Source organism: Gekko japonicus, unplaced genomic scaffold (assembly GCF_001447785.1).
Source record: "Gekko japonicus isolate JY-2015 unplaced genomic scaffold, Gekko_japonicus_V1.1 scaffold1009, whole genome shotgun sequence".
In the NCBI taxonomy this organism is placed as follows: Eukaryota; Metazoa; Chordata; class Lepidosauria; order Squamata; family Gekkonidae; genus Gekko; species Gekko japonicus.
Window position 1 is genome coordinate 428,278 of NW_015160867.1, and position 24,100 is coordinate 452,377.

At 51.9% G+C, this 24,100-nt stretch overlaps 1 protein-coding gene across 1 annotated transcript in view; it reads right to left on the bottom strand.

Moving 5' to 3' along the window:
- Positions 1-15: 15 nt before the first annotated feature.
- RUSC1 (RUN and SH3 domain containing 1) overlaps positions 16-24,100 on the bottom strand; it is a 36,376-nt gene continuing 12,291 nt past the window's right edge. Inside the window, exons 2-10 of the mRNA XM_015422054.1 lie at positions 23,510-24,037; positions 16,950-17,048; positions 12,776-12,852; positions 10,480-10,644; positions 7,946-8,061; positions 7,777-7,823; positions 5,494-6,385; positions 2,371-2,502; positions 16-230 (exon numbers count right to left, since the gene is read on the bottom strand). Of these exons, the coding sequence (XP_015277540.1) occupies positions 62-230; positions 2,371-2,502; positions 5,494-6,385; positions 7,777-7,823; positions 7,946-8,061; positions 10,480-10,644; positions 12,776-12,852; positions 16,950-17,048; positions 23,510-24,037 (2,225 nt within the window). The 3' untranslated portion in view covers positions 16-61. The remainder of the gene's footprint in view (positions 231-2,370; positions 2,503-5,493; positions 6,386-7,776; positions 7,824-7,945; positions 8,062-10,479; positions 10,645-12,775; positions 12,853-16,949; positions 17,049-23,509; positions 24,038-24,100) is intronic.

The window sequence follows — 24,100 nt, forward strand, 5'->3', positions numbered from 1 at the left end:
GTGCGTGTGAAGGTTGCTCTGGCGTGGCCTCTTTTTCCCCACCCGCTGCCCGGCCCTCGGCTCACAGGATGAGAGAGGTGTAGCTGACGGGAACCAGGCCTCTGCTGTCGCCACGGCAACACTGGATCCAGTCCTCGTTGACCGTATCCAAGACTCGAAGAATGTCGCCTTTGCGGAAGCTCAGTTGATCCGCCCCGGTCCCCATGTGGTTACAGAGGGCGCGTACGGCCCTGGGTGGACAGAGAGACGGGCGTAAGAAAATCCCCATGGAGGACGAGAAAGGGTACAAGGTAGCTTTCTATGCGCGGGGAATTTTTCTTTTTAAAGCAGAGAAGCATTCGGTCATGTACATCTCCACCCGCAGTCTGAAATGGTATCGTCCAGAGATTCACCACTGCCCCTGCGCCTCGGTGTTTTCTTAAACAGCCCTGTCAGCACCAGCACAGTCGTTAATTACCACATTCGTAACGATCACCATCAAATATTGTTATACGGGACAGTGGAATTGGTACTTTAAAGACGGAGCCTGGCTAAAGGTGAACAGAGACAGTATTTAAATGGGCACGGTTAAGGGAAACAATCTAGACGAAGAGTGAAGACAGATGTAACGTTTTACGGGTGAAGACAGATGGAACATTGGAACATGCTGGGGTTATTTTAAACGCACATTCACTGCAGTATGAGCTACTTCTCTTCAGAGCCAAAAAATGGAAAGGTTTCCGCTAACTTTTCCACTCAAATCTTGCCCTATCCCTTTCCATGCCTCAAGAGGGGACTGGGTAAAACATGTGGAGCAGAGGCCCATCCGTGGCTATTGGCCACAAAGTATAAATGGAATACTATGTCTGGGGCAGTGATGCTCTGTATTCTTGGTGCTGGTGGGGGGCAACAGTGGGAGGGCTTCTGGAGTTTTGGCCCCACTGCTGGACCTCCTGATGGACCCTAGGTTTTGGCCACTGTGTGACACAGTGTTGGACTGGTTGGGCCATCGGCCTGATCCAACATGGCTTCTCTTACGTTCCTATGATACCACGGTCACATTCTGACCTGCCTTGACAGAACAGGTCTGGGAGGTAATTCAGATCTACATGAAATTGCTGGTTGGGTCCAATCCAATGTGTGCACTTCAACCACCGAATGTTATGTCTGTCTTCACCTTTGAAACAGAGGCAGCAACCTACCAGAAGGACCGGGGGGGGGGGACAGGACAGGCGTGCCAGCGTACAATGTCACTTCCCGCGCAAAACCGGAAGTGACATCATCACATTGGGCAACACTCTAGGACATACCCAAAACTCTATGGTTAAACCAGTTTTGTGCCGTGACATCACACACTGGCACCTCCTCTACCCCCCCCCCGCCAGCCTGTGAAGTGCCAGTGGGGACCGGGAACAATTGCCTGGAGGTCTCCTGTAATAAATGGGAGATCTGGCCCCTAGTCTTCACCCTAATAGTACTGGAACAGCATTTTTCGACAAAGTCTGAGTCCAGTGGCACCTTTAAGACCAACAAAGTTGAAGTCTGGGTATAAGCTTTCGTGGGAGAAGGAGGAGATTGGATTTATACCCCATCCTTCACTCAGAGTCTCGGAGCGGCTTACAATCTCCTTCCCCTTCCCCTCCCCACAACAGACACCCTCTGAGCTAGGTGGGGTTGAGAGAGCTCTTTCGGAGACTCCCCTTGAGAGAACAGCTCTGAGAGAACTTGTGACTGACCCAAGGTCACACCAGCGGCTGCATGCGGAGGAGTGAGGAATCGAACCCGGTTCCCCCAGATTACAGTCCGCACTCCTAACCACTACACCAAACATACACATTCCATCATCTGATCGCGCTCCTAGCCATTAGCCACCCGAGGAAGTGGGCAAGCACACGAAACTTTATACCCGGAAGAATTAAACGTTGTGGGCCTTAAAGATGCCACTGGACTCCAACCAATGTTCCCTCTAAGCTGTGGAGTCTTGTGAGCAAAAATTCTACTTTGTGAGCGACTGGCATGAAAGTTGTGAGTGAGCAATTTGGCTACTGCATAAATTAGTTGCTTTGGAGCCATCCTTCCTGAGCTAAGACAAAAATGTGTGAGCCGGAGGCTAAAAAATGGTGAGCTAGCTCACACTAACTCAGCTTAGAGGGAACACTGACTCCAACTTTGTTCCTTTGCTTCAGGCCAACACGGCTAACCCACCCGACTCTGCAGAAGTGTGCACGCGCAAGAAAACCGACACCCAGAATTAAACTTTGTGGGTCTTAAAAGTGACACTGGACTCCAGATTTGTTCTGCCGCTTCAGACCAGCACGGCCGCCCACCTGAACCTTTCCCGACGTGCACGATGGCTCCCGCTAGTCTCCCATCCAATAAGGGCAGGCTCACCTGTAGGTCTGCAGGGGATCTGGCCGGCCTTCCTCCCATGACTCCTCCACCCAGCTCTTCTCCGCGGGTGCCGACTTCATCACGAGAGCCAGGACATTGATGCTGGGGGTCAGCCAGCTAGACGGGCGCCTGCTTGGGAAGGGGGGCAGGCAGGGGTCATTTTGTAGAAAAAGAGGTGCAGGAGCTCATTAGCATAGCTCATTAGCATAACTTATTTGCATATGCCACGCCCCCTGACATCACCGGAAGTGTGTCAGAAGGCAACACCCACCGCTCAGGCTCCACTGGGCTGTTTTGGATTGCTAGCTATGGGGGGGGGAACACACAGATCTGCCCTCACAGAGGAGGGAGAGCTTGTACCTGGATAAAACTTGGTCTTAAAGGTGCCACTGGACTGTTTTGGACGGGGAGGGGCTCTGCAGCTTACCTGACTGCTTCTTGCTCTGACTGAGGGTGCTGGGAGCAGGGGGTGGGGCTTGTTGCATGTGCCCGCCCCCTGGGTTCTTTACTGCCGGAGCTCCGCTCCTGTGCGCTCCTGCAGGAAATGACCCCTGGGGGCAGGATTACTGACTCCAAAAATCGATGGGCCACTCGGGTATACGTCTGAGGATGGGGTGGACTTGGGCCTTAGGAATCTGGATTCAAATTCTGCTCTAATGACAAGACTCCGCAGGGCAGGATTGCACCGTGTAATAAACGTATCGAACTGAATCATAGAATCACAAGGGTTGGAAGGGGCCACAGAGGCCATCCAGTCCAACCCCCTGCTCAATGCTGGACCAGCCGAGAACATCCCTGACGACCCTTTGTCCAGCCGCTGCTTCAAGACTGTCAGCGATCTGGAGCCAACCACCCCCCTTGGCAGCTGATTCCACTGCTGAACTACTCTTACTGGGGAAAAGTTTTTCCTAAGATCCAGCTGGTAAAGGTAAAGGTTTTCCTTGCTCGAAAGCCAGTCGAGTCCGACTCTAGGGTTGCGGTGCTCATCTCCGTTTCAAAGCCGAAGAGCCAGCGCTGTCCGAAGACGTTTCCGTGGTCACGTGGCCGGCATGACTAAACACCAAGGCGCATGGAACGCCGTTACCTTCCCACCGAAGTGGTACCTATTTATCTACTTGCAATTTCTTGCTTTCGAACTGCTAGGTTGGCAGGAGCTGGGACTAGAGACGGGAGCTCACTCCATCATGCGGCAACCCGGGTCTCGAACGGCTGAACTACTGACCTTCCACAGCCTGCAGTTCAGCGTCCTAACCACTTGAGCCACCAAAGCTCCTGAAGGCTTATCAAGACGGCTCAATCCCGCCTAGTATAGCACTACCCTACCCTTCCCCCAAGGAGCTCACAGGGAAGCAGACACAATTCCCCGTTTCATCCTTAACATCAGCCCTGTAGAGTAGGCAAAGGCTGGAGGAGCGTGAGAAGCAAGCTGGGTGGCGGAGGAAGCATCTGAACCTCAGGATCCAAGGCCAATACACTAACCACTCGACTGGCTCTCACTAGCTAATAGTTACTTGCCAGCTCCGGGTTGGGAAATACCTGGAGGTTTGGGGGGCGGAGCCTGAGGAGGGAGGAGTTTGGGGAGGGGAGGGGCTTCCATGGGATAGAACGCTATAGGGTTCGTCTTCCAAAGCGGCCGTTTTCTCCAGGTCAACTGACGGCTACCCTTTGTCCTTTCGCTGTGGCCACCTAGATGCGCCAAGGAAGGGAAATCCACAAGCCGTGTAAGGAGGACTGCTCCTCCATCGCCCCCCACACTCCGTACAGAAAATACAACCAGAGAGAACCACGGAAGAGGATGACACAACAAACATAAATACCGTGGAGGATAACGGGAACAAGTAGGCGCGGTGTGTGTGTGAATGAAAATGCATTAACAGTAACAAAGCCACACCTTTTCAGCGTTCAGAGACAGTCTCAACATTCAAGGCGCCATGTCGCATGTAAACATCCAAATCCGTATCAAGGCGAGCCAGAACAGTCGACGTGAAATAAAGTGGTCTGCGGAAATGAGGTGCTTGCGTGTGTGATCCTCAACAAGAAGATACAGATGTTCCTTTTTCCTCTCTCCCATAACTTCGACTTGGGAATCGTTTCGCAAAATGCTTCTTCAGAAGAGAAGGCAGGGACACAAGACTCACCGACAGGGCTCTTTTTTGTAGGTAAAGCCCAGCAGGAACTCATTAGCATAATAGGCCACACCCAACCGCAGAAACTCATTAGCATATTAGCCACACACCCCAACAGCACAGTTCGTTAGCATATTAGGCCACACCCAATGTCTTCCCTTGACTTGCCCAGGTGCCCCACGGCTGCGGGATGCCTGGCAAGCCGCCCCTTAAATGCCTCCCCGATCCTACCAGGCCCCCCCTGGCCCGCCCGCTTCGAGTCGCTGGGGGGGTCACTCTCCATGCCTTCCCTCTGTAGCCACGCACACAGAGGTTTTAGCTGTAGTGGGCGTGGCCAACTCTGAAGCCAGCCAGAACTCCGTTCCTGTGCGTTCCTGCCCCAAAATAGCCCTGTTCACCAATCCAGGGAGTTCAATGGAGTTAGCTTCACATCAACCACATCAAGCAATATGCTCCAATATGCAACTTTATTTCATGTTGACTGTTATGGCTTGCTTTGATTTGGACTCTTTCATGCAATATGCACTTTGGATGTTGATATTGTCTCTGAATGCTGAAAAGTTGTGACTTTATTATTGTTAATGCATTTTCATTCACACACACACATTGCCTACTTGTTTTCATTATTCTCCACGGTATTTTTGTTTGTTGTGTAACCTCCACCATCCCTGGCAACAGAGGTTCAGAGAAACTGTACACGGAAGCGCCATTTAGCCATTTTTAGCTAGCAGTTCCTGTTAAACCTCTGTGATGAAATCTACCAATTCCCTGATTTTTTTAAAAAAAGCCATCAAAGCTGGCGGCTGGCTGCATCTTGTGGCCATGAACATGTTGCATGAACAAGCATTCCCATGGAAGTATCCAGAGTCCATGGCCAATCATTCCATGCAGATGACCTGGAATTCTGATACGATGAGGAGAAAGAGGCTTCCTAGCTCGAAACCTGGGGAGGGGGATCTCTCTGACACCAGTTTAGTGGGCTGTTCAGGGGCCTTACCTGGACTTGGGCACACTAGACTCGGACTCGGGGGGAGATCCCAAAACGGCCGGGGAAGTGGCTCCAAAGAGCCACCCCAACCTCTGCCCTTTCCCGGGGCTCTCCGCGGCATCCGACTTCTCATCGGCCTCCTGGGAACCAGTCTCTGCAGCACCGGATCGACACATCTCCAGCTTCCATTCCGCAACAACTCCGGGAGAGTGCTCCGTCTCATTGGTGGGTGTCTTTGTCAGCATCTCCACGCTGTTTCTTCCGGGGCTGGGCACGTCGGAGCCGGGGGCAGCGCCCCCCGTTCCCGCGCAGACCTCCTTCACGGCTTCCTCTAGAGCCATCCGCAGCTTGGTCCAGCGGGCGAAAGGCAGGCCCTCCTGCTTAGAGGAGGAGTCGGAGGAGTCCGCGTAGGCCCCCGAAGCCATGTTCAGCTGGTCCCACCAGCTGCGCTGCTTCTCTTCGGTCCCTGGGCCGTCGGACGGGGGGCACGACTCCAGCTTGGGGGGGGCCTCGCCGCCCCGCAGCGTGTGGATGAGGAGATCCCCCCACTGCAGCAGTCTCTGGGGCAGGCTGACCCCCGCTTGAGGCTCGTGGAGGGGGCTAGATTGGGCCAGGGGCCCTTCCGTCAGGCTGGAGACGGCACCCGGGTGCCTCGCCAAATGCGGGCGGCCAGGCCCACAGACCTTCCGGGAAGCTGCGGAGAGATCCGCCGGCATCCCCGCCTGATGGGACGCCGGCCGCACGTCCAGGGACAGGTGATGGTACTCAAAGAGAAGGTCCAGCTGGAAGGTCAGGGTGGAGAGCGGCTGGAGGAGGAGGAGGACTTCTTCGGCCCAGCGGCGGCAAAAGCCTTGGGTGAGGACCAGAAAGGCCGAGGGCAGGTAGAGGGCAGAGATGAGGTCTGCAGGTGGGAAAGAACTCACACAGGTCAGAAACGGAGACGGGCAATGAAACGGGAAAAAAATCACAGAATGATGTGGCTCAGGGACAGAACCAGGGCTATTTTTTGGGTGGGAACGGAGTTCCGGCTGGCTCCCTAATTGGCCACGCCCAGCAGGAACTCATTAGCGTAATAGGCCACACCCAACAGCAGAAACCCATTAGGATTGGCTACATTAGGGGTGTGTGGCCTAACATGCAAAGGAGTTCCTGCTACAAAAAAAGGCCCTGGGTTTTGACAAGGTAAACAGAATAAGAAGCAAAAGGTGGGTGTGGCTGGATGACCACACTTCTGGTAACATGGGGGTGCGGCCTAATGTGCTAATGAGCTGTGCTGTCAGGGGTGTGGCCTAATATGCTGATGAGTTCCTGCTGTTGGGTGTGGCCTATTATGCTAATGAGTTCCTGCTGGGCTTTTCCTACAAAAAGAGCCCTGGACAGAACTGCTTGGCGTGTAGAAGGTCCCAGGTTCGATCCCCAGCATCTCCAGTTGGAAGGAGCGGGCAGTAGGTGATGTGGAAGACTTCCACCTGAGCCCCTGAAGAGCAGCTGCCAGTCTGAGTAGGCAATACTGACCTTGATGGTCTGATTCAGTATAAGGCAGCTTCATGTGTTCATGAGTTAAATACAGCATCATACTTCGGGAGAACCTTGACTTTTTTAAAAAAAGTTCTTAGTCCTTAGGAAAAGGAAGGTGCCTGCTGAGCTGGACAGCAGGCCGGAGAAGATTCCCAGCATTTGTTTATAGGTAGACTTCAAAACCAGCAAGGATTATGCAAAACAAACCCCAAAAAAACACAGTAAAAAAGGGAAATTGGATACCTCTTTTTTTTTTTTTTAAAGGGAAGAATTACAGAAAATCTGTTGTGCTCCACTGCTTAACTAATCCAGGCCACAGTTTAAAGTTTTATCCTCCCTTCTTTAGCTAAAAGATCACTATTTTGAGGCCCCACTATAATAATAATAATAAGAGTTTGGATTTACACCCTGCCCTTCACTACCCAAAGGAGTCTCAGAGCGGCTTACAATCTCCTTTCCCTTTCCCTCCCCACAACAGACACCCTGGGAGGTAGGTGAGGCTGAGAGAGCTCTCTCCAGAACTGCTTGTGAGAGAACAGCTCTGAGAAAACTTGTGACTGACCCAAGGTCACAACAGCAGCTGTGTAGGGAGAATCAAACCCGGTTCTCCCAGATTAGAGACCGCACACCTAGCCACAACACCAAACTGGCTCTTAGCTAAACGGCTGTCTCAACGACAGGTGCCCTGAAGGTTCAAAACCAAACTGTTGCTAAGACCCACCGAGGGTCCCCTGCCCTATGAGCAAGGAACCCTCCCCAAAGCCCACTATTTACCTGTGTTCTGCTGCAGGTTGGAGAACCACTGTTCTAACTGCTTCATGCTGAAGGGAACAGAACCAAATGTAATTATGAGCACCGCGGCCCTCGGGACGATTCCCCTCATCACCCCACCAGCTCCCTTTTCTTCTTTACCATCTACACACACACACACCGGTCTACTTACTTCAGTAGTCCTAGGATAAAGGCATGGAAGCGTTGCTGGTTGCTCCGGAGCGGTGCCAGCCGAGACACCCGCCAGTAGAGTGCGTTCAGGGAGCGGGTGTGGGGTCCTGGGGGGGGGGGGAACCAAAAGGAAAGATTCACAGACATGCAGGGAAAAGGAGTCACCCTGTGACCGGAGGCCTTTGAAATAGGTTCCCCCCCCTCAAGGAAGTTGGGAAGGGCCCACTTGGCTATGAGAACCACTGGACCGTAGTTTCTCAGAGACCTGCCGGTTCGAATTTGGCCTCTGCCGCCTAGTTCCCTTGGCGTCGCAGTGCTCCCTCTAAGCTGAGTTAGTGTGAGCTAGCTCACAGGTTTTTTAGCCTCCGGCTCACACATTTTTGTCCTCGCTCAGGAAGGAGGGCTCCAGAGCAAACTCATCTCTGACGTACAGGCTTCTCCCTTCCAGATTATCCTCACAACAGCCCGTTGAGGTAGGTTAAGCTGCAAGGCTGACTGGTCCTCGGAAGTCTCACGGCAAGTGGGGATTTCAACACAGGTCTCTGCAGCCCTATAGACTTAAGGTAAAGGTTCCCTTACTCGAAAGCCAGTCGAATCCGACTCTAGGGTTGCGGTGCTCATCTCCGTTTCAAAGCCGAAGAGCCAGCGCTGTCCGAAGACGTTTCCATGGTCATCTGGCCGGCATGACTAAACATCAAGGTGCACGGAACGCTGTCACCTTCCCACCGAAGTGGTACCTGTTTATCTACTTGCAATTTCTTGCTTTCGAACTGCTAGGCTGGAACTAGAGACGGCAACTGGGGTTTCGAACTGCTGAACTACCGCCCTTCCACAGCCTGCAGTTCAGCGTCTTAACCACTTGAGCCACCGCAGCTCCTATAGACTTACATGCTAACAATTCAGTCTTTCTGGCCATTATGCAAAAGATATGTGGTTGGTAGCTCAGATTTTTGAGGTATCATTCAAGGTACGCAAATGCTTACCTGTTTAGTATTATCGGGAGCTATTACCCAACCAAAAAAACCTTAGTGTTCCTTCTGGTACATAGATTCAGGTGGGTAGCCGTGTTGGTTTGAAGTAACAGAACAAAGTTTGAGTCCAGTGGCACCTTCTAAGACCAACAAAGTTTAATTCTGGGCGATACTCCCTCTAAGCTGTGGAGTCGTGTGAGCAAAAATTCTACTTTGTGAGCTACTGGCATTAAACTTGTGAGCACGCGATTTGGCTACTGCATAAATTAGTCTGCTCTGGAGCCCTCCTTCCTGAGCTAAGACAAAAATGTTTGAGCTAGAGGCTAAAAAGCTGTGAGCTGGCTCACACTCACTCAGCTTAGAAGGAACACTGGTTCTGGGGATAAGCTTTCGTGTGTGTGCACACTTCTCCAGATACACAGAACAAAGTTGGAGTCTAGTGGCACTTTTAAGACCAACAAAATGTAATTCTGGGTATTTTATTTATTTATTTTATTTATCTATTGTTCGATTTATATCCCGCCCTCCCCAGAATGGGCTCAGGGCGGCTAACAATTAGGGCACAGAGCCAAGATCAAACAAGTAGGGCACGAAGCCATGATTAAAACACTAAAAACAGAATAAAACAATCCAATAATACATAAAGTGCAGGTGCTCTAGATGTTGCTACAGTCCTCTAGGTGTCACTTCAATTCTCAATTCCAAGATGGGTTCTGGTAAAATAAACCCAGAACAACGGCGTAAGTTCCGTAACAACACTGCCGTCCAATCTTCGTCCCAGGGCCGTCTTGCACCTCGTTGGTATCCACACCATTTATGGTGGCGGTGCGATGGTGGTACAGTGGCGGCTTTCATGTGCATGCACTCTTCTTCAGATACACAGAAGAAGAGAATGGATTTATATCCCACCCTCCACTACCCAAGGGAGTCTCAGAGCGGCTTACAAACTCCTTTCCCTTCCCCTCCCCACAACAGACACCCGGTGAGGTAGGTGGGGCTGAGAGAGCTCTTTCGAGGACTGCACTTGAGAGAAGAGAAGAAGAAGAAGAGATTGGATTGGCTTACAAACTCCTTTCCCTCCCCCTCCCCACAACAGATGCCCTGTGAGGTAGGTGGGGCTGAGAGAGCTCTTGACAGAAACTGCTCTTTTTCAAGAACAGCTCTGACAGAACTACAGCTTGCCCAAGGTCATCCAGCAGGTGCAAGTGGAGGAGTGGGGAATCAAACCCGGATCTCCCAGATTAGAGTCCGCGCACTCAACCACTACACCAAACTGGCTCTCACCCAACAAAGTCTGAGTCCAGTGGCACCTTTAAGACCAGCAAAATTTAATGCTGGGCATAAGCTTTGTCGGTGCCACTGGACTCAAACTTTGTTCTTACGCTATATGAACTCTGGCTCTTTTCTCCCGGGGAATCTGATCTCTGCCATCTGGAGATCACCTATAGAACTGGGAAGTCTCCAGGTCCCACCTGGAGGTTGGCATCCCATGACAGGACCCAGTTCATCAGAAAACCGAATCTGCACTAACGCGGCCCCCTCTCTCTCTCCCATTGCCCACCTGCTGGGCTTGAACGACGCTCCACGGGGAACTGGGCCTCTGGCCGGTGATGACGTCCTTCTGGAAGGGCTTCAAGCCGTCGCACACCAGGGCACGCAGGGCCGGGCACAGGGTGCTCACGACGAGGTAGCCCACCTCTGGGTTGAGCCGGCTGTCTCCCAGCTGGGCCTGCGGGGGGGGGGGAAAGGAAACGGCTGCGTCGGCTCTGGCAGGGGAAGCAGGCAGCCACCCCTCTCTTGGTTAATGGGTAATTAGAGTTTTCTAATTAGATTCTCTCCCCCACACACACACACACAACCGCAGCAGGGAGCTGGATTCCCACCTCCTTCGGCTGCCAGCCAGGCAGACGAGGGGGTTTGCTTGTGCCTGTATTTATGGTCCTGGCCAAGAAAACGGCGGCCAGAAATGTAAATACTTTGACGCCCTCTACATCGATGTGGATAGTTGCCAGGAGCAACGCTCCCTCTAAGCTCTGGAGTCCTGTGAGCCAAAATTCTACTTTGCGAGCTACTGGCATGAAAGTTGTGAGGGAGCGATTTGGCTACCGCACTAATTAGTTTGCTCTGGAGCCCTCCTTCCTGAGCTAAGGCAACAATGTATGAGCCGGGGGCTAAAAGACTGTGAGCTAGCTCACACTAACTCAGCTTAGAGGGAACGCTGGCCAGGAGGATACCTGGGCCGGGAAGGGGGACACACACAAAGCTACAGAATGGGTGCGTTCAGACGGGGGCTTTCTGCCGGCATAAACTGCAGCGGTTGGAACCGGTGCAGTTTATGCCGGCAGAAACGCGATCACACTTACCTCCATTTTGCGGTTCCCATCCATCGTTGTACACCCGGTCACACGCTGCGGGCGTCGGCTTTTTATTTTTTTAACACAGTTTGAGCATGTGCATAGGCAGCCATTCACAGAATGGCGATCTTTGCGCATGCTCAAACCCCCCCCCCATTACATTTAAACTTTAAAGGTAAGGACTTACCTTTAAAGTTTAAAGCCCAAACTGGCCTCCCTGAAGTCCCGGACTCCTCCGGATAGGTAAAGTAAGGTTTTTTGTTTTTTTTTAAACAAACGCTCAGGGCGAAGCTTCGCCCAAGCGCATATTGCTCCGTTTAAAAAAAAAATGGCGGGGGGAAACCGGAAGCCTCAGGCTTCCAACGGAAATGGCTAGGCACTGGTGGAGAGTGATCAGACGCCGGGGAAGATCGAAAGCAACCGTTGCACTCAGTATACCGCCACTTGGGACCTAGTGGCAGAGTGCAACGGTGTAAAGGGCTTTACACCGGTTAGGGACAGGAGGCAGATGTTCCCTGTCTGAACGCCAGTGAGTACAGCGATTGCAACCGGCACCTATACCGGTGTAAAGCCCCCGTCTGAACGCTCCCAATGTGTTCCTCTGCAGTCATGTGTGAGCACACGCACGCACACATGCACACCGTTTGGAAACGGGGTTGTCATCTCTGGGTCGGGGAATTCCTGGAGATTTGGGGAGCGTGGAATTTAGGGAGGGGAGGGAGGACTCCAGGACGCCTCAGAGCCCGCCTTCCAGAGCTGCCTTTTTCGCCAGGGGAACCCTGGAATCTTGAGATCCCTTTCAGAGGATACCTGTGATAGTCTGTAGCATCTTAGAGACCAGCAAGATGTTGGGGGTATGAGCTTTCGGGGGGGGGGGGATTGGATTTATACCCCGCCCTTCACTCAGAGTCTCAGAGCGGCTTACAATCTCCTCTCCCTTCCCCTCCCCACAACAGACGCCCTGTGAGCAGTGTTCCCTCTAAGCTGAGTTAGTGTGAGCTAGCTCACAGTTTTTTAGCCTCCGGCTCACACATTTTTGTCTCAGTTCCGGAAGGATGGCTCCAGAACACACTAATTTATGCAGTAGCCACATCACCTGCTCACAACTTTAATGCCGGTAGCTCACAAAGTAGAATTTTTTGCCCCCAGGACTCTACAGCTTAGAGGGAACATTGCCTGTGAGGTAGGCGGGGCTGAGAGAGCTCTTGACAGAAACTGCTCTTTTTCAAGGACAGCTCTTATCAGAACTAGGGCTTGCCCAAGGTCATCCAGCAGCTGCAAGTGGAGGAGTGGGGAATCAAACCGGGTTCTCCCAGATTAGAATCCGGGCGCTTTAACCACTACACCAAACTGGCTCTCGGTCTCTCTGACACTCCCTTGTCAGATACCCTGAAAATCTTGTCGGTCTCAAAGGGGCTACTGGTCTCAAACCTAGTGAAGATCAGACATAACTCTGGGCGGCCTCCGAGCCGTAGTTGGTGGCGGGCAGGCCTCCTTGGGAATCACCTTCTGGACGAGGTTCCTGGCGGTGCTGAAATGGGCCACGATCCTGTCCACCGAGGCACTCACTGCCACGAGCAAGGCTGCAAGGAAGTAAACGCAAGACGGGATTCTTAGCGGGGTGGGGTGGACATCAGATCCCTAGTGCCTCTCGCGTCCTGTCCAATGAACTTGCCCAGCAGTTCACTCTCGGCAGGTCCATTAGATGGATTATACATGATTTCTTATATAGATAAGTAAAGCTAAATATCAGGAGGAACCGCCTAACTGTAAGGGTGGTTGAGCAGCGGAACAGACGGCCTCGGGAGGTGGTGGGTGCTCCTTCGATGGACGTTTCCAAGCGGAGGCTGGACGACCATCTTGCAGGTATGTTGTAGGGCTGTCTTTCGGCTGTGCGCCTGCAGAGTGCAGGGGGCTGGACTAGATGACCTGCAAGGTCCCTTCCGACTCTTAACATTCTATGATTCTGTGACACTTGACAGGCACACAGGTCCCTGGCCCTGAGGCACTTGCCCCCGAGCCTGATTCCTAGCTCTTTGGAACACACTTGTAGACTTCATGCCACTTTGAATCTTGCCAGAGCTGGGTTGAGCTCCATCACTAAGAAAAGCGGCCTGATGAAGCCCTAAGAAACGGCAAAGCAACCTTGGTGTGCCGCCGCCGCCGCTCCTTTGGTTCGCGCTACAGCTAGTCCTCCTGAGCTCATGCCATCCACTGTGATTTTTCTTCTGGAAACTCTTCTCTGCACCGTGAGCCGGTGACCACATCATTCTGAAGAGAGACTTGCACTTTCGAGGCGCATCAGGTCACTATTCAACTGGTGCAGATGTCATCTATGCATGGTGGCAGGGGTCATTTCCTGCGGGAGCGCACAGGAGCAGAGCTCCGGCAGTAAGGAGCCCAGGGAGCGGGCACATGCAACAAGCCCCGCCCCCTGCTCCCTGCAGCCCTCAGAGCAAGAAGCAGCCAGGTAAGTTGCAGAGCCCCCTCCCCAGCCCACCATCAGGTACAAGCTCTCCCCCTCCTCTGTGAAGTCAGATCTGCGCGTCCCCCCCCCCAATAGCTAGCAATCCAAAACAGTCCAGTGGAGCCTGAGTGGTGGGTGTTGCCTTCTGACACACTTCCGGTGATGTCAGGGGGTGTGGCATATGCAAACAAGTTATGCTAATGAGTTGTGCTAATGAGCTCCTGCACCTCTTTTTCTACAAAATGACCCCTGCAAGGTGGCAAAACCATTTGTGACGTCTATCCTTTATCGTAAGTAGAACTGTATAAGAAAGTAGTCTCAAGGGTGATTTGTACAGCGTGGCAGAGTATTCTTGTGTTTTGTTTGCACCACCTGGAGGTTGGGAACCCTAGCCTCAGAGGGGCTGACAGACCTTCCCTTCCTCTCCCCGCAACAGACACCCTGTGAGGCAGGTGGGGCTGAGAGAGCTCGGAGAGAGCGCCTGTGACGGGCCCGAGGCCACCCAGCTGGCTTCATGGGGAGGAATGGAGGAATCAAACCCGGTTCTCCAGATTAGAGTCCGCCACTCTTCACTGCTACACCAAGCTGGCTCTCAAAAAGAGTGACTGGCCCGAGGTCCCCTAGGAAGCAGAGACGGCATTTGAACTCCGGTCTCCCAGGTTCCTAGTCCAAAACAGCGCTGCCAAGGTGGCTCTCACCGGCCTGTCTGCGACAGATAGAAGAAGAAGAAGAAGAAGAAGAAGAAGAAGAAGAAGAAGAGGAGGAGGAGGAGGCGGAGGGACATGGGTGTTATCCCGATTTATACCCCGCCCTTCACTTGGAGTCTCAGAGCGGCTTACAAACTCCTTTTCCTCCCCCTCCCCACAACAGACACCCCGTGAGGTGGGTGGGGCTGAGAGAACTCTGACACAAACTGGTCTTTTTCAAGGACAGCTGTGCCAGAGCTTGTGACGGACCCAAGGTCACATCAGCAGGTGCAAGTGGAGGAGTGGGGACTCAAACCCGGTTCTCCCAGATTAGAGTCCGCACACTTAAGTGGATCGACGGATGAACAGATAGATAAACAGACTATCTATCTATTGATCCCAAGGTGGGGGAGGCTGTAGGGAGATGGTGCCTGTTACAAGCGGTCTCTCTCCTCTTGGGAGTTCCCGGAACGCAGACGTGTTGCCATAGTAACCCTTCCTCTCTGTGCCTGTTCCAAAGAATAAAGGTGCAAGAAGAACTGGCAGTCGCCATGGCAACAGGCTCAGCTAAGATGGGAATTGGGGAAGGTGTCCCCAATATGAAAGGTGCATGCAGGGCTCCCCCCACCCCAAACCCATGCTTTCCCCTCCTTGGCCCCAGAACGTTCTGAGTCAACAGCGCCATCTCTTGGATGGAGGCGCAAATAACAGGGGGGAAAGGGGCCCTCAGACAAGAGTGCCTCGCTTTCTTGACGTGCTTTCAATTGTAAGCTCCTCTGGGCAGGGACCTACTTTTTTTGTTGTTGCTGCTGTGTAAGGTGCCTCGCAAAATTAAACACTGACACGCACACCCCAGCCACGGGGTACTTCCCCTCAGTCTGAGGCCACGTCCATGAAGAGTTGGAGGCTGCACAAGTGTTGCAATATAGCAGTCCTTCATAACTGGGTTTTCCTGGTGTGGACGAGGCAACCCGCTGGTGAATAACTGCTATAGCATAAGGGCAGTGTACTACTTAGTGAACCCCAGGGGTCGTTTTGTAGAAAAAGAGCTAGGGGAACTCATTAGCATACCTCATTAGCATATGCCACACCCCCTGACATCACCGGAAGTGTGTCATAAGGCCACACCCCCTGACATCACCGGAAGTGTGTCATAAGGCCACACACCCCGCCCCCAACGGTCCCGGCCGACGCCGCCGGCCTTGCAGCTCCACTGCCGAGCCCCATGAGGGGCCCGGCGGTGGACCTGCAAGGCCGGCGGGAGTGCAAGGAAGCCCCGCGAAGGCCCTCCCTGGCCCCAGGCAGGCAGGGGTGGGGAGAGGCAGGGAGGAAGCAACTTACCCTCCCTCTTCTCCTGCCTCCTCCTGGCTGAATGAGGGCCGGAAGCGGGGCGGCCGGAAGTGGGGGCGGGGCTTCGTCATGTGCCCTGCCCCCCGAACCTCACCCGGGGGAACTGCGATCCCCCGCGATCCCCCCGAAACGACCTCTGGTGAACCCAGAATGGAAAATAACCCTGGTGATCCAGGTAGCAGAAAATAAATAAGACCTGTGGTCTGAGCTGGTTACCCTTGGGCCAGGGAAAAAGCAGCCTAAATGAATGATCCCAGCAAATCAGCACTTTCTGAGAATCAATCCAGCACAATGATGCAGTTCCTACTTGAGGTTCTCCAACGTGATCCAGAAAGATCTAGGGGGGGGAATCGTGTGAAAGTGTTTTCCACTCTGTTTTTATAATTTGACGTGCATCTTTAAAAAAAAATCTGCTGCTGCTTTTACTAGGAAGCCCTATTACCTGCTGGTGTTCAACAGCTGAGCTTTAGAGGTTTAACAGGCTAGATTACTGTCAAGTGGCCTGCATGGGGAAGCCCTTGAAGACTATTCAGAACAAACAGATGGTGCGAAAAATACAGCAGCAACAGTGTCAGGGCTATTTTGGGGCAGGAACGCACAGGAACAGAGTTCCGGCTGGCTCCTGAGTTGGCCACGCCCAGGAGGAATTCATTAGCACAACAGGCCACACCCAACAGCAGAAACTCATTAGGATTGGCTACATTAGGGGTGTATGGCCTAACATGCAAAGGAGTTCCTGCTACAAAAAAAGCCCAGAGTTTTGACAACAAACGAAGTAAACAGAATAAGAAGCAAAAGATGAGTGTGGTAACATGGGGTGTGGCCTAATATGCTGTGATGTGAGGGGAGTGGCTTAATATGCTAATGAGTGTCTGCTGTTGGGTTTGGCCTATTGTGCTAATGAGTTCCTGCTGGGCTTTTTCTACAAAAAAAGCCCTGAACAGTGTCATGAGAAACCTTAAAAACAGAGAATGGCAGCCAATAAGTATTTAAAATAAAGAAATAACAAGAAGGGAACTCCCTTTTAACACTGGATTTGATTTGCTTTTGCTGGCTGTATTGGTGGGGGTCATGATGAACCAGATGGGGAAATTGATTTATTGGTCTGACAGAAAATATGGACTCTAGAGGATTTGAGGAAGGATGCGGAACAGAATTTCTCCTTTGATCTGCTTACCTTTCTTTTGTTCTCTGAGCTGCACGGAGACTCGGTCAGCGTCTGCCCCCCAGGCACGGCCTGCGCTCGGGACCCCACCAAAAGACTGAGAATGTCGGACTAGAGGAAGAAAGGGGGGGGGGAGAACGGGGGTTAACATGGTGGGCCCAGAAAGATGGCTTTCCTCTACACACTTCCATACGCTCGCTTGGATCCACCCATCTTGGGCATCCAATTCTCACTTAATTCCGATCCTTACAGTAGCCCTCCTCTTATAGGAGCACTTGAAACTGCCTTGTACTGATCATCAGTCCATCCAAGTCAGCATTGTCTACTCGGACTGGCAGCAGCTCTCCAAGGTCTCAAGCAGAGGTCTTTCCCTTCACCTCCTGCCAGATCTTTTAATTGGAGATGCCGGGGACTGAACCTTGGACCTTCTGCATGCCAAGCAGATGCTCTACCACTGAACCATGGCCCCACCCCAAAACACCCACAGACCACCTCATACTATTGGTCCATCAAGGTCAATATTGTCTTCTCTGACTGACAGGAGCTCTCCAGGGTCTCAAGCTGAGGTCGTTCACATCACGTTCGACCTAATCTCTTTAGCTGGAGATGCTGGGGATCGAACCTGGGACCTTCTGCATGCCCAGCAGGGGCTCTTCCACTGAGCCACTGGCCTCTCCCCTCTCACATGGCTTTGTCCCTCCAAATCCCTCAGCAGACCCTTTCTCACCAATAGAAAACCTGGTCGGATCCGACCCTCGTTGCCAACCCACATCTCTCTGAATACCTGTCCTCTCTTCACACACCTTATGTCTAAGGACTCGAAGGCAGAGGCTACACTCCAAAAATGTCACAACAGCACAGTTTATAGCAAAATATTCAGTCCCTTTCAAGAGAATAAGACCCTGGACCTGGCTTGTAAATAACCATTTGCTTGCTCACCTATGGGGAACAACGATGGGTTCCAGGAGACCAGAGTAGTTGTAAATCAGATGAGAGTTTGGTTCTTTTCTCTCTCTCTCTCTCTCCCTCTCTCTCTCTCTTTCAAGCCATCAATAGGTCAAAAAGCATGTCGTGGGCTAGTAAATTATTTTGAGGGGCTAGTCTCATTTGTGGATCAACTTTCACCACCAACCGTCAGTCCAGTTTATCATAATTTGTGCTCCCAATTTATTACACTTTGAACTGAATTTGTGCTCCCGAAAGATGCTGTATCGGATTCTGGCCGGGCAGGACCCCAGGAAGAAAAAGGCAGACCGTCTGAGAACCTCTTCCTCTTTGATGACACTCAGCACAAAGGCAGATAGATAAGAGATCGATCAACAGTGCCACGACAAGCCAGCTAACGAGAACCTCCATGTGCAGCAGCAGTCTACCTCTGACTGCCAGTGGAGGCTTGTCCTCTGGGGCCCAGTCTAAGGTTGCCAGCTCCTGGCTAGAAATTCCTGGAGATTTGCAGATGGAGCCTTGTGAGTGCCAAATTTGGAGCGGAGAAGGTATAATGTCACAGAGTCCACCCTCCAGAGCAGCCATTTTCTCCAGGGGAGCTGATCTCTGTAGTCTGGAGATGAGCTGGAATTCAGGAAGATCTCCAGGCCTCACCTTGAGGATGGCAACCAGTGTCCCCTCTAAGCTGAGTTAGTGTGGAGATAGCTCACAGTTTTTTAGCCTCCGGCTCACGCATTTCCGTCTTCGCTCAGGAAGGAGGGCTCCAGAGCAAACTGATTGATGCAGCAGCCAACTTCCTCGCTCACCACTTTAATGCCAGTCGCTCACTAAGCAGAATTTTGGTTCACAAGGCTCCACGGCTTAGAGGGGGCGTTGGTGGCAACCCTGTACCAGTGTTTCACCACCACCGCTCCCATTGGGCGCTGTTGTTCCCCTGTGCCTAAAACCCCTTCCTCCAGCAGCACCCAGAAGGTTCAAGACCCTGCCTCTCTGGACCCGAGTAGAAGCAGCCCCCTCTGAACCATGTTTAAAAGATGTTTCGCCGGCTTCTTATACTCCTCTAGCTTCGAATCCAACCTGACACTGGGTGATTGGTGACACACATTTGAGTGTGCCAGGAACTCCAGGCGGGACCTGGAGATCTCCTGGAATTACAGATTATCTCAAGACTACAGAAACCGATTCTCCTGGAGAAAACAGCTGCTCCGGAGAGTACAGAACCACAGAATCATGGAGTGGGAAGGGGCCATGCAGGCCATCTAGCCCCAGTTTGGTGTAGTGGTTAAGTGCGCGGACTCTAATCTGGGAGAACCGGGTTTGATTCCCCACTCCTCCACTTGCACCTGCTGATGTGACCTTGGGTCAGTCACAAGCTCTGGCACAGCTGTCCTTGAAAAAGAGCAGTTTGTGTCAGAGTTCTCTCAGCAACCCAAAACCCACTTATTTATCGCAAAGTGCCAACACAGCAATTTAACCTGAATAACAGAGGTTTTACTTTAGAAAAAACAACTCATACATTAACTTAAGATGATCCAAACAAAGTAAGGAAAGCAATCCCAAATGCTTTCATTTACTTTAAATTATTTGGCAGAGAATTCGACACTTTAATGATGGTCTGGGCCTGGCTGGGGCGATGGCACGCGCGCCCACAGAGAGGGCTCTGAGGGCCACCTCTGGCACCCGTGCCATAGGTTCGCCTCCACTGGCCTAGAGCATCCCTGACAAGGGTTTGTCCAGCTGCTGCTTAAGGACTGCTGGGGAGGGGGAGCTCACCACCTCCCGAGGCAGCCCGGTTCCACTGTGGCACAACTCTGACTGTCAAAACGTTTCTCCTAATATCCAGCCAGTACCTTCCCATCCTTAATTTCAACCCATGATTGCGAGTCCTCTCCTCTGCGGCCAACAGGAACAGCTCCCTGCCCTCCTCTAAGTGACGGCCCTTCAAAGACTTCAAGAGAGCCTCAACCTCCTCTCCTCCAGACTGAACATTCCCGAGTCCCTCAGCCTTTCCTCACAGGGCTTGGTCTCCAGGCCCCCGATCATCCTCATCACTCTCCTCTGCACCCGCTCCGTTCTGTCCAGTGTTCCCTCTAAGCTGAGTTAGTGTGAGCTAGCTCACAGTTTTTTAGCCTCCAGCTCACACCTTTTTGTCTTAGCTCAGGAAGGATGGCTCCAGAGCAAACTAATTTATGCAGTAGCCAAATCACTTGCTCACAACTTTAATGCCAGGAGCTCACAAAGTGGAATTTTTGCTCACAAGATTCCACAGCTTAGAGGGAACATTGGTTCTGTCCACAACTTTTTTGAAGTGAGGCCTCCAGAACTATAGAGCATTATACCCCACAGAAGTCTCCCTACTTCCCAAACCCCGCCGTCCCTAGGATCCACCCAACAAATCTCCAGGGATTTCCCGACCCCAAAGACAGCAAGCCGTCACCTCCCAGACTGATAGCCCCTGATCTACAAGATCGAGATGGAGAAAACCACACAACTGTAGGAGAATTCCCCAACACTTCATTTGCTATGGAGCACCGCCATTTTAGGGCCATGTCCTGACCATCAGCACAACCGAATCACAAAGCTGTTCCTGGATTTATACTTCTTCACACTGCAAAGAAGACCCATGAGGCTAGGGGGACTTCCCCTCATATAGAAAACTAGCGTGTCATAAGAACATAAGAGACGCCAATGTTGGATCAGGCCAAAGGCCCATCCAGTCCAACACTCTGTATCACACAGTGGCCAGAAATACCAGGTGCCATCAGGAGGTCCACCAGTGGGGCCAGGACATTAGAAGCCCTCCCACTGTTGACCCCCCCCAAGCACCAAGAAGACAGAGCATCACTTGCCCCAGAGCCCCTATCTATACCTTGTGGCTAATAGCCACTGATGGACCTCTGCTCCATATGCTTATCTAATTCCCTTTTGAAGCCGTCCATGCTTGTAGCCACCACCACCTCCTGTGGCAGTGAATTCCAAGTGTTAATCACACTTTGGGTGAACTTTGAAGAAGTACTTCCTTTTATCCGTTCTAACCCGACCGCTCTGCAATTTCATGGAGTGCCCACGAGTTCTTGTATTGTGAGAAAGGGAGAAAAGTACCTCTCTCTACCTGCTCTTTCCCATGCATAATCTTATAAACCTCAATCATGTCACCCCTCAGTTGTCGTTTCTCCAAACTAAAGAGCCCTAAGCGCTAAGTGTCAAAGTTCCATCTGCGCTTTCTCCCTGAATTCTAGCTTTCTACGAGTAAAGAGTTTATTCTGTTGACAGGAGACCATTCTATCACACCACTCAGCAGAGTTTCTTCTTTAATGGATTTCGAAAGCAAGACATTGCAAGTAGAGAAATAGGTACCACTTCAGTGGGAAGGTAACAGCGTTCCGTGCGCCTTGGTGTTTAGTCATACCGGCCGCATGACCACGGAAACGTCTTTGGACAGCGCTGGCTCTTCGGCTTTGAAACAGAGATGAGCACAGCAACCCTAGAGTCGGATTCGACTGGCTTTCGAGCAAGAGGACCTTTACCTTTACTTTAGTGTCTGGCTAATGGGAGGGTGACCCTTACCCAAACCCAAAAGCACATCTGATAACTCAAGGAACACAAATCTGGCTTAGACTGGCGCAGTACCCAGAGTAGCAAACAGTCTGTTGACAGATACTCATTGTGACTGTATTGTCCTAGCCGCCGCACCCCCAATTCTTATATTCCCCTCGTTCCGAACTCTCTTCCCTGCCTTAGGATTCCGTACTCTGAAAATGATTTCTTCTTGAAAACAAAATAAAATAACTCTGAAGTTTCTCGCCCCCATCTCCAGCTTAGTTTTCCACATTTCTGAAAAAGCTTTCTTTCATTTTGAAAAAACACATATGAACATAAACATAAGAGAAGCCAATGTTGGATCAGACCAATGGCCCATCCAGTCCAACACTCTGTCACGCAGTGGCCAAAAATACCAGGTGCCATCAGGAGGTCCACCAGCGGGGCCAGGACACTAGAAGCCCTCCCACTTTTGCCCCCCACTCAGCACCACAAATACAGAGCCTCACTTGCCCCAATCAGAGAGTTCCTATCTATACCTTGTGGCTAACAGCCACCGATGGACTTCTGCTCCATATGTTTATCTAATTCCCTCTTGAAGCCATCCATACTTGTAGCCGCCACCTCTTGTGGTAGTGAATTCCATGTGTTAATCACTCTTTGGGTGAAGAAGTTTACTTCCTTTTATCCATTCTAACCCGGCTGCTCAGCAATTTCATTGCATGTGAGAAAGGGAGAAAAGGACTTCTTTCTCGACCTGCTCTGCCCCAGGCATAATCTTATAAACCTCGATCGTGTCACCCCTCAGCCGTCGTTTCTCCAAGCTAAAGAGCCCCAAGCACTTTAACCTTTCTTCATAGGGAAAGTGTTCCAACCCTTTTATCATTCTAGTATTTTATCATTCTAGTAACATCCAAGTTTCTAGCCCTTATGACTATGAATGAACGTCTGAGAACCTGGGGTGAGGGGCAGCTGGAAGACAGGCTGAGGACAATTTCTAGTCAGTAGGTCCTTGTCACCCTTTTCATGACTACACACTATATTCTTACATTCCAAAAGCTTTACTTTTAAAATGTATAACCACTTCCTGTGCTTATGGGACAGTCACTGTTTTGGATGGGCCTCCCGATGAGAAGAAGGCTGTCCTAGAGAAGAAACCCATGCAGAGCTGCAACAAACAGCCTTCCACCACGGACAGGTTATTTTGCTACATCTCCATAGCAGAAGTCACAAATGCTCCGATCAAAGCCAATCCAGAGATTGGGCAGAATGACCAAACCCAAATGCGCTTGACTAGAAGGAAGCCAAGCCAGAATAGTGACTCATGCAGAGATGCAGCAGGAAGCCTCTGTCATGCCTCTGTTATGATAAGTCCTGACCATCTCATACACAAATACAGGTCAGAATGACCTTCAGAAGAGGTTGATTGGGAGCTAACTAGTGACTTGTGCAGAGATACAGCGGACAGCCTTCTCTGTTGCATAGAGTGGGAGCAGTTGAATTATCCAACCACACTGGATGTAGAGATCCACAGAACTACATTTCCTGAATGACAAGATCTGAGTCCAGTAGCACTTTAAAGACCAACAGGATTTCCAGGTATAAGCATTCAAGAGTAAAAGTTCCCTTCATCAGACTTGGACTCTTGAAAGCTTATACTCAGGAAATATTTTTTTGTCTTTAAGGTGCTATTGGACTCCAGTCTTGCATGTCTACTTCAGACCAGCACGGCTCCCCACTTGAAATCCTCCTGACTGGGAATGAGAGAGAGCCTAACAGGCAGAGATGCGGCAGGAAGCCTCCTCTGCAGGAGAGATGCAGCAGGAAGCCTCCTCCACAGGAGAGTCTCAAGGGTACCTTTTCATATTTAATCTATTTTCATATTCCATCTATTTAATCTAATTTTGGGTACCTAAAAATGTGCTGGTATTCATATACAAGGTTGCACCAATTTCGTTCAGTTCCCTTCTCAAAGAGTTTCCAGTAATCAGTACTGGTAAGGGCCACCACAAAAAAGGCCCTGCTTGTGACCCAGTCTGGGAACGACAGAGGGGATAAAGGAAAGGGTTTGGGAAGGGGCGGCTTACGTTGCGCGGGACGTCCCGGATTCTTGGCTCCCATACTGTCTTGGGACAGTCTCCCCGGGCCCGCTCCAGCCTGGCTGTCGAGGGGGCAACGGGCTCCAAACGGCAGCTCGGGGACCTGGCGGGTCGGGAAAGCTAAGGCAGGGAAAGTTCTGCTGCGGGGGAAGAGAGGGGAGAAAAGCACAGCCAGATCGGGGCTCTCCAGGAAAGGCAGGGCGCTCCTGGCCGGCGGGGAGTAGGCCCCGATGGGGGAGAGGCGGATGGGGAGCAGCTCCTCGGGGGAGAGGGTACCGAAAACCTGGCCCTGCTTGCCGGCCAGCAGGCAAACCTCCTCGCAGGACAAGGTCTTCAGGCGGGGGCAGAAGGGCGACCCCGAAGGGCTCGGGGAGGTCAGCTCCACACTCTCCAAGCTGGGGCAGAGAGACGGGTGCAGGGGCTCGGCCGCCTTGCCGTCCACCACCGAGAAACGGAACAGAAGCGGTTGGAAGGGCAGGTTCTGGGGGCGGGAGGAGCAAGCAGGGAGGGCGCCGACTGCGGGCAGGAAGGGACACATGACACAGGCGGCAGGCAGGCCAGAGCAATGGGGCACGGGGG